General features: G+C 36.2%; 1 protein-coding gene across 1 annotated transcript; it reads right to left on the minus strand.

The window, feature by feature from the left end:
• Window positions 1–2,294: 2,294 nt before the first annotated feature.
• Window positions 2,295–3,191, minus strand: LOC131807022 (uncharacterized). Its single transcript, XM_059132043.1, has 3 exons — window positions 3,005–3,191; window positions 2,673–2,932; window positions 2,295–2,615 (listed from the first exon to the last, which is right to left on the minus strand). Coding segments are annotated over exons 1-3 (582 nt in total). The 5' UTR covers window positions 3,006–3,191.
• Between the last annotated feature and the right edge of the window lie 8,446 nt (window positions 3,192–11,637).

The raw sequence follows: 11,637 nt of genomic DNA on the forward strand, positions 1-11,637 counted from the left end.
GCACACGGTCAAAATGCATGACATCAAAATCGTGTGCGTGTGTATGAAGCTTTCAGCGCACATGGTTTATGTATTAATTTTGCTTTTGATTTCGTACTGTGGACCATATAGTTTCGGCGATTTTGGCCGTGTGCTTAAAAAAAAAAGAAAATAAAAACAGTAAGAGACATAAAAGAATCTGGATAAAAGAGTCGTACAAAAAAAGAAATAGAAAAAATCCGTTAAAAATTCTGTTAAAATCCTAAAAAATACCGAATGTAGCCGTATATTAGAGTATATACAACGACGCACTATGTCGCGAGTTCATACAAACGGCGGCCAAAAATAGAAAGAGTTGTCGTAGGTGGATGAAATTTTGTACGGATGCTTATTATTGGGCTAAAAAGCAAATTACAAAAATTTGGATAGATTGGACCAAAATTCGGTATACCTCCCATATATAGGGTCTTCCAAATTTCACTCTTTTAGCCTATAAAATCGTTAATATTCAACCAAATTTGATGAAAATTGGCATGTAACTTCTAATTGGGCCTATAAAACAGTTGACAAAAAATTGGATTGATCGGACCATGATTTGGTATACCTCCCATACAATGGGTCTTGAAAAATTCTCTCTTTTGGGATATAAAAACGAATGCATTAACCCAAATTCGACGAAAATCTGCAGTTTACTTCTAATTTGGGCTATAAAACAAGTGACAAAAAATTGAATTGATCGGACCATGATTTGGTATACCTCCCATACAATGGGGCTTGAAAATTTCGATTTGTTGGCCTATGAAATCGTATGTATTCAACCATATTAAATGAATATTTGCAGTTTACTTCTTATTTAGTGAAATATTAAAATTGTCTGTAGGTTTACGTTTCAGAGTATTTTATATTACAAAACCCTCTTTTCAATAAAACACGTTTTATTCGTATTTAATTTTTATTAATAACATAAGCTTTGAACTATTCACTACACTATTCACTACATACCTCACTGCAATCATCAGATTCATCTTCTGAACATATTTCCGGAATATTTAAGTTATTTTCTTCACAAATATATGATTTAATGTCTTCCATGTTATAATTTCGGGCCAATATATTATGACTGTTCAAGGATATTACAGGGTCCGATTGTAGTATCAAATACTGAATTAAATCCCTATTTGACTCGACTCTACCACATTTTCGGGTGTGTTTCAAACGGTTGCTCCTAATTATTTTATGGCATGACTCGATAGCCTCTTCCGAAAGCAGTCCAAGAGGGGATGTACTGTACCTTACATATCCAATGCCATGAACTAAAATTTTATGCACCGTGACTGGCATGTAATACCAAGAGTATAAGTCGATGTAAAGTTGTCATGTATCTTGAAGAAGCTTATGAAATAAATTTATATTTATAAATCTCCCACAAGACAAAATCCGCAAAATGAGGGAAAAATTGTAAATTAATCTTCTGTCGACCGCGGTAATATCTGCCGCTACTTCAATGTTTGAAAAAAAACGTCGAGCTGTATTTCCATCATTTGATGTCCCGTAGCCCGGTTTTATTTTGTCGACAAGAAGACCTAGATTTGTTTTTAATGCTCTTCGTATCCTGATTTTATTTTCATTCACTAATATTGTGTTTCTACTATCAATTCGCCATGTCTTGACAGGTAGTTTATATGCAATATGAACAATGCACTCAAAAAACTTAATCCAGGCGTGTAAACTAGATATACCGTTCCTATAACACTCTTCGTTGACTTCTCTTTGGTATATAGATTCATCATTCATTTGTGAAGGCTTGGCGCCACATAAAACACAGGTTGCACAACTTTTATTGCCATACAATACATTTAATACAGCTCCGTCAATCATTGTTAGTTTCATGCGATGAGAAATCATAATTTCATAACTGTTATCAATGTATACACAAGCATCCAAATCTGCTATTTCTTTCTCTATGTTTTCTTTGACTTCATTTATAGTCTGTGAATTTTCCTTTGTAAAAAGTATTTTAATAGGTCTACATAGCCTTGAAGATGAGTGCCTGTCGTTCTGCCACAAGACATTTTCGTTTGTATCATCTAAAATACGCAAGGGCACAAATGAAGAAACGAACATAAATTCATCTGTTGCGTCTTCGTTTCGAAATTTTTGTTTATAGAGGCTATGACCACTGCTGCCATCAAATCCCCATTTACAATCTAAAGTTATATTATTTTTCGGACAAATTTGTAGTTTAGTTAGAATGCTCTTCGCGGTATTATCCAAAAGTGTTTGTAGAGGTACATTCATTGATGTTTCCGTCACTTCTATATTTCTGGAATCAATTTTTTCTTAGCTTCTGCTATAGCATAATACGATGGGAAACAATTTTTATGTATAACATTTACAGCATTTCTCATCATGTTATACTGTCTAACTGATAAATCCATATCCACGTAGAGCGCCAATGCTTTTTCCACTGAAATAATGTCCGTTTCCTTTACATTCGAAAATCTTTTTGCAGCTGTTGTTATGATGTCCGCCGAAGTAGATGCAACAAGTTCACCTACACGTCGCCTTTTTGTTCTACATGAACTTTCCTCAAAGTTAATGCGTGGTCGACCTCTTGATGTAGACTTATCAGGTTCCTAAATATTTAAAAGTTTTTAAATAATTGGTTTAATAAAAATAATCTTCAAATGTACCGAATCAAATTTAAACGTATCCATAAGAAACCAATCTTTTAAGACCATTTCTACTTTATCCCTCTTTCGATAGTATTTTTTCCACGTAGAAGACAATTTGTAGCAAATATTTTTAACCTTTATGTGTTCTTCGCCCGTCATTTTCCTTCCAATTCGATCCTCAATAAATTCTTTAAGTTTTGCCAGAACATATGACATACTTTGATCCTTTACTTCTAACCATTCCAAAAATATGTCACAGTTTTTTAAAGAGGTGGTCACTAAAAAAAGCAAATAACTCTTAGGACCGCAGGTTTCCGCAGCTAATTTTTTTATAGGTTAAAAATACATACTTTTCACAACTAAAATCAACAAAAATGTAGACAAAACTTTTTTAACCTTTTTTTTTCTACTCCACTAATTTCAAGATTTGCTTTACAAAATAGATGAACTAAGTACAACAGGTGTTTGTAACTGTAAACACCATATGATCACTATTTACACCCAAACAAAGGTGAAGCCAAGTTTTTGACATCCCAAGTAACTAAAATAAACACTTTTTTTATAACCGTTACTTTAATATTCAAATTTTTGAACATATGAAAAAAGTGTAAATTTTCCGAAAAAAATAGAAAAATGCCGATTGCCAAAAACTATCAGATTTGAACCCTCGTACAGGCAAAACTACTTGACGTATCACTACCAATATTCATATTATTCCTAACTGGAATGTTTTCTATCAATTCTCATCAATAAATTTGTGCTCTTATGTACTTGGTTTTTACCATTTTTGGCCGCGGTCGTGACACTGTGCGACGTGGACCTGCGTAGGCAACTTTTGTCACAAGCTATTACAATATTCAAATGCGAAACCTGAAAAAAATCAGTTTATAATGTAGCTAAAATCATTAAAATACCAAATAGGGAGGTACCATGGGGGTTATAAAACGTGGACCTCCACAGACAATTTTCTGGCATAGACTGTAGTATCCATTACGAACTTCAAACACTTCCAGTAAATAATGTCGCTAAAATCATGAAAATACCGAATACTGGGGGTTCCGTTATATGGGGGCTATACGAATACGTGGACCTACATGGGTTATTCTCTGGGGGTTTCGTTTCACTCTTTACACACTTTGTTACTTAGCGGTTGGGCAACGCTTAGATATTATGTAAATTAAAAGCGTTCTTATGACGATTATTATCGCAAAGGAATTATACTTATATTTGGCTAAAAAGCCACAAGTGGCTATCGTTAGAGCACTCTAGCATTTAAATATGAATAAATCTTTTGTGTCTCGTACCATCGCTCGTTACCGTGATTCTGGTAGCGTAACCCGACGTCAAGGAAGTGAACGGAAGAAAACGGCAACATCAGCAGAAATGGTTCGAAAAGTAAAGAAGCGACTTGATCAAAACTGCGTCGCAGTGGCCGAAAAATGGCTCGTGAGCTAAACATATAGCAATATTCCATTCGCAAATATTGAAAAATGGGCTCGGGGTAAAGCCATTGAAATTCCAAAAAGTTCAATAACTCACACCGCAACAGAAAGAAAATAGACTCAAAAGAGCTAAAGAGTTTAATGTGCACCTTCGGTTGGCCACCAGAACTCAATCGCCGGCGATGGTAATGGAGTGGGCCGCCACAACAGCCGATGGTCGCTCTCCGCTCGTATTAATCGACCGTGGCATCAGAATAAATGCCAAATATGATCGCGAAAATATTCTGGAGGGTGTATATTTAGCCGCAGACCTTGGACATTCCAACAAGACTCAGCACCATCGGACTCAGCACGGGCCACCCAAGAATGGTTACAAAATGAGGTTCCTCGCTTCATTTCTAGTGCACAATGTCCATCAAAATCTCCCGATACCAATCCGTTGGACTATTGTGTCAGAAGTTATATGGGAGCTATACGAAGACGTGGACCAACATAGCTCATTTTCTGTTATAGGCTGTAGTATCCATTACGAAATTCAAATACCAAATTTGAAATAGTTCCGATAAATAATGTCGCTAAAATCATCAAAATACCGAATATCGAGGGTACCGTTATATGGGGGCTATACGAAGACGTGGATCTGCACAGACAATTTTCTGTCAATTTTCAGATGCGAAATTTGAAACAATTCCGGTAAATAATGTCTCTAAAATCATCAAAATACCCAATATCGGGAGGTACCGTTAAATGGGGGCTAATACGAAGACGTGGATACATGGCTCATTTTCTGTCTTAGAATGTAGTATCCATTACGAACTGCAAATACCAAATTTAAAACAATTCCGGTAAATAATGTCGCTAAAATCATCAAAATACCGGATATCGGGGGGTACCGTTATATGGGGGCTATACAAAGACGTGGAGCTACGTGGTCCATTTTCAATACCCAAAGTCTTGCAGACATAATACACATTTGAGTAAAATTTTATCAACCTACTTTCTTTCGGAAGCTAGAGCGATTTCCACAGTCGGAGCGACATCGATAAATCGACATAGATTTTTATGCTGATCAAGAATATATATACTTTGTGGGGTGTAAAATGTATATTTCGAGGTGTTACAAACGGAAGGGTATAAAAATGGGTTTGTTTGTATGGGTGTGACTCATGAGAGCACTCATGAATGCATCCATGCAAATCTTAACTTAAGACAGATATGATGGTAGAAGAATAGATGCTTCAGGTAGATGCCAATGGATGTGTTAAAAATATTTAAAAATATCTCCAAAAATAAATGAATTTTACAAGATTTTCTTATACGATGCCGCTCAGAGGTTGGTATGATATATAATTTTCCAGAAATTTGACTCATTTAAATAATTTTTCATTCCAAATTTAGAATTCCAAAAATTTTTTACAGCTCATTGTACCAGCAGCTGTGTTGATGCGCCTACCTGTATCATTTTATCGTGGGATATATTGGACTTAGCTTGTCCTCTAATATACGTTCGTTTACAAACCGTGCAACACCTCATATTTGTTTTTTTTTTTTCAATATTAAATTGATAGTTGTAATTTTATTAATAATTGTTTACGATCTTTTTTTACTTTATGTATATATAGAACGAGCTCAAATTACAACAATTTTATTGTCGTATCAAGTTACCAACACCTGGCCTGATAGACTACCTTGTAATTCTACCATAAATCAGAACATTACCATGAATCAGAACGGTCCGCGTTGCCGGCCCGTATTTTAGTCTTTAATGCATATTGTTCAAAGAATTATAAGTCAAACATCTAACTTCTGTAAGCGGCACAATTTTATTATAAATAATGACTCCATAGCAATTTCTAAATAGAAATAAATATTCATGGCAAAAATTATAACAGATGTTCGCCAACCGTCGGTTTTAGATATTTTGAATAGTCTATCTAATTTTTCAGCCATAAGCTTTTAGTTGAGTGTTAAAAACCTATATGATATATAACATCTATAATAGCCCCGTGTGAAAACTCAGCTCAATTTTTGGTATTGTAAAGATCTTGGCAATATTTTCCACTCAAATAAGCTGTTATTTGGAATTTGTATTTCCAACGTTTAGAATAATAATTAGATGTTTATTTAGTTTTGTTTATGTTTCTGCTACAATTTCCGACTGAATGAGTCCCCAGTTTGACATTTCAGAGTTTATTTCATATAGACGTACATCTCAAATCTACGTTCCTAACCAATATTCTCTTGAGGTTTACAATTCAATAGAATACACAATTTTAAAATCCGTTAAAATCATACAATCAGACAATTTTCTGTCACAGGCTGTAGCATCTCTTACGAACTTCAAATACGACATCTCAAACAATTTCTGTGAGTATTGTATCTAAAATCGTCAAAATACCGAATATAGGGAGGTACTGATATATGGGGCCTATAGGAAGACCTGGACATAGGCAATTTTCCATTAGGTCATCCCAAACAATTTTGTCTTTGGCTGCAGTATCCATTTCGAACTTCAAATACCAAATTTGAAACAATTCCGGTGAATAATGTCGCTAATATCATCAAAATACCGAATATCGGGAGGTACCGTTATATGGGGGCTATATGAAAACTTGGACTTACATGACTCATTAATATTACATTAATTACATGACTCAAAAATAAACATATTTGCAAAATTTTAGCCCCCTATCTAAATTCGTTCGAAAGATGGGGTGATAACAACAGACAGACAGAGGGCCACCCTCCATAGCATGGTAGAAGAATAGGGGTAGACGCATCGACACAGCTGCTAGGACAGTAAACTGTCAAACCAAATTTGGAATTGAAAATGTTGAATGAAAAATTATTTAAATTTGAAAAAATTGTTGAAAAACGAGTATTATAATATCCTCCGAACGACGACGTATAAGAAACATATAAAAATCTACTTATATTTGAAAAGACATTTAAAATTTTTGACATATAAATGCTCCCAAGCGTTGATGCATCTACTTGTATTTTTCTACCATGCTCCATAGTCATGATACAATAACAAGTAAAAAAGCAGTAAGTTCGGCCCGGCCGAACTTTGAATACCCTCCACCATTTGGAACGAATTAAAAAATTTTCAAAAAAATAAAATCCAATAAAAATTCTTTTAAAATCTTTAAAATATCTAATATAGGAAGGTGCCGATATATGGGGGGATATACGATATTGTGGACCTATAAAGACAAATCTATGTCTGCGTGTAAAGTACTCACAAGAAACTCCGTGTGTGGATTTTCAGACAATACGATTGGAAAATGTGGCTAAAATCATCAAAATACCGAATATCGCGGGGTACCGTTATATGGGAGCTATACGTTATCGTTAACCTATACAGAGAATTCTCTGTCGGTGGGTAAAGTGCTCACAAAGAACCCCTTGTGTACAAAGAACCCCTTGTGACCATTCCGTTGAAAAATATGGCTAAAACATCAAAATACCGAATATCGGGGGTACCGTTATATGAGGGCTATACAATATCGCGGATCTACATAGATAATTCTCTGCCGAGGTATAAAGTACCCACAAGGAACTCCTTGTGTGAATTTTCAGACAATTCCGATGAAAAATGTGGGTCAAATCATAAAATACCGAATACCGGGAGGTACCGTTATATGGGGGATATACGATATCGTGGACCTGTATAGACAATTCTCTCTCAGGGTGTGAAGTACTCACAAGGAACTACTTGTGTTGATTTTAAGACAATTCCATTGAAAAGCGTGGCTAACATCATCAAAATACCGAATATCGGAGGTTACAGTTATATGGGGGATATACGATATCGTGGACCTATATAGACACTTCATTTTGAGGAGGTAAAATGCCCACAAGGGACTCCTTTTGTGGATTTTCAGACAATTCCGTTGAAAAATGTGGGTAAAATCATCAAAATACCAAATATCGGGGGTACCGTTATATGGGGGCTATACGATATTGTGGACCTATATAGATAATTCTCTGCCGAGGAACTCCTTGTGTGGATTTTCAGACAATTCCGTTGAAAAATGTGGGTAAAATCATCAAAATACCGAATATCGGGGGGTACCGTTATATGGGGGATATACGATATTGTGGACCTATATAGATAATTCTATGCCGAGGTATAAAGTACCCACAAGGAACTCTTTGTGTGGATTTTCAGACGATTCCGTTGAAAAATGTGGGTAAAATCAACAAAATACCGAATATCGGGGGGTACCGTTATATGGGGGCTATACGATATTGTGGATCTATATAGATAATTCTCTGCCGAGGTATAAAGTACCCACAAGGAACTCCTTGTGTGGATTTTCAGACAAATCTGTTCAAAAATGTGGGTAAAATCTTCAAAATACCGAAAAATGTGGGTAAAATCATCAAAATACCGAATATCGGGGGGTACCGTTATATGGGGGCTGTACCATATTGTGGACCTATATAAATAATTCTCTGCCGAGGTATAAAGTACCCACAAGGAACTCCTTGTGTGGATTTTCAGACAATTCCGTTGAAAAATGTGGGTAAAATCAACAAAATACCGAATATCGGGGGGTACCGTTATATGGGGGCTATACGATATTGTGGACCTATATAGATAATTCTCTGCCGAGGTATAAAGTACCCACAAGGAACTCCTTGTGTGGATTTTCAGACAAATCTGTTCAAAAATGTGGGTAAAATCTTCAAAATACCGAAAAATGTGGGTAAAATCATCAAAATACCGAATATCGGGGGGTACCGTTATATGGGGGCTGTACCATATTGTGGACCTATATAAATAATTCTCTGCCGAGGTATAAAGTACCCACAAGGAACTCCTTGTGTGGATTTTCAGACAATTCCGTTGAAAAATGTGGGTAAAATCATCAAAATACCGAATATCGGGGGGTACCGTTATATGGGGGATATACGATATTGTGGACCTATATAGATAATTCTCTGCCGAGGTATAAAGTACCCACAAGGAACTCCTTGTGTGGATTTTCAGACAAATCTGTTCAAAAATGTGGGTAAAATCTTCAAAATACCGAAAAATGTGGGTAAAATCATCAAAATACCGAATATCGGGGGGTACCGTTATATGGGGGCTGTACCATATTGTGGACCTATATAATAATTCTCTGCCGAGGTATAAAGTACCCACAAGGAACTCCTTGTGTGGATTTTCAGACAATTCCGTTGAAAAATGTGGGTAAAATCATCAAAATACCGAATATCGGGGGGGTACCGTTATATGGGGGCTATACGATATTGTGGACCTATGTAGATAATTCTCTGCCGAGGTATAAAGTACCCACAAGGAACTCTTTGTGTGGATTTTCAGACAATTCCGTTGAAAAATGTGGGTAAAATCATCAAAATTTCGAATATCGGGGGTACCGTTATATGGGGGCTATACGATATCGTGGACCGATATAGCCCATCTTCAAACTTGACCTGCCTGCAGACAAAAGAGAGATCTGTGCAAAATTTTAGCTTCCTATCTTTATTCGTTTAGACTGTAGCGTGATTGCAACAGACGGACGGACAGGGCTAAATCGTCTTAGAATTTTACGCTGGTCAAGAATATATATACTTTGTTGGGTCTAAAATGATTATTTCGATGAGTTACAAACGGAATGACAAACTTAATATACCCTCCATACCTTTTTGGTGGAGGGTATAAATTTCAATCAAAATTCTTTTAAAATCTTTAAAATATCTAATATAGGAAGGTGCCGATATATGGGGGGATATACGATATTGTGGACCTATAAAGACAAATCTATGTCTGCGTGTGAAGTACTCACAAGGAACTCCTTGTATGGATTTTCAGATAATTCCATTGGAAAATGTGGCTAAAATCATCAAAATACCGAATATCGCGGGGTACCGTTATATGGGAGCTCTACGTTATCGTTAACCTATATAGAGAATTCTCTGTTGGGGGGTAAAGTGCTCACAAAGAACCCTTGTGTACAAAGAACCCCTTGTGACCATTCCGTTGAAAAATATGGCTAAAACCATAAAAATACCGAATATCGGGGGTACCGTTATATGAGGGCTATACGATATCGTGGATCTATATAGATAATTCTCTGCCGAGGTATACTTGTGTTGATTTTAAGACAATTCCATTGAAAAGCGTGGCTAACATCATCAAAATACCGAATATCGGGGGTTACAGTTATATGGGGGATATACGATATCGTGGACCTATATAGACAATTCCGTTTCAGGGGTAAAGTGCTCACAAAGAATTCCGTGTGTGGATTTTCAGACAATACGATTGGAAATGTGGCTAAAATCATCAAAATACCGAATATGGCGGGGTACCGTTATATGGGAGCTATACGTTATCGTTAACCTATATAGAGAATTCTCTGTGGGGGGTAAAGTGCTCACAAAGAACCCCTTGTGTACAAAGAACCCTTGTGACCATTCCGTTGAAAAATATGGCTAAAAACATCAAAATACCGAATATCGGGGGTACCGTTATATGAGGGCTATACGATATCGTGGATCTATATAGATAATTCTCTGCCGAGGTATAAAGTACCCACAAGGAACTCCTTGTGTAGATTTTCAGACAATTCCGATGAAAATGTGGGTCAAATCATAAAATACCGAATATCGGGAGGTACCGTTATATGGGGGATATACGATATCGTGGACCTGTATAGACAATTCACTCTCAGGGGGTGTAGTACTCACAAGGAACAACTTGTGTTGATTTTAAGACAATTCCATTGAAAAGCGTGGCTAACATCATCAAAATACCGAATATCGGGGGTTACAGTTATATGGGGGATATACGATATCGTGGACCTATAATTCTTTTTGAGGAGGTAAAATGCCCACAAGGGACTCCTTTTGTGGATTTTCAGACAATTCCGTTGAAAAATGTGGGTAAAATCATCAAAATACCGAATATCGGGGGTATCGATATATGGGGGCTATACGATATTGTGGACCTATATAGATAATTCTCTGCCGAGGTATAAAGTACCCACAAGGAACTACTTGTGTGGATTTTAAAACAATTCCATTGAAAAATGTGGCTAACATCATCAAATACCGAATATCGGGGGTATCGTTATATGGGGGCTATACGATATCGTGGACCGATATAGCCCATCTTCGAACTTGACCTGCCTGCAGACAAAAGAGAGATTTGTGCAAAATTTTAGCTTCCTATCTTAATTCGTTTTAGACTGTAGCGTGATTACAACAGACGGACAGGGCTAAATCGTCTTAGAATTTTACGCTGATCAAGAATATATATACTTTGTTGGGTCTAAAATGATTATTTCGATGAGTTACAAACGGAATGACGAACTTAATATACCCTCCATATATTTTTTGGTGGAGGGTATAAAAAAGGTAAGGTAGAGCTCCCAGTTGATTATATTTTTTTTTCTAAGTGTGCCTGTCTTCTACCAATTTTGTGTATGCATTTGTTGTTTTAAAAAATAACAAGTAAAAAAGCTGTAAGTTCGGCCGGGCCGAACTTTTAATACCCTCCACCATTTGGTACAAATTTGGCAATT

This window comes from Musca domestica, unplaced genomic scaffold (assembly GCF_030504385.1).
Source record: "Musca domestica strain aabys unplaced genomic scaffold, Musca_domestica.polishedcontigs.V.1.1 93, whole genome shotgun sequence".
NCBI classification, from domain to species: Eukaryota; Metazoa; Arthropoda; class Insecta; order Diptera; family Muscidae; genus Musca; species Musca domestica.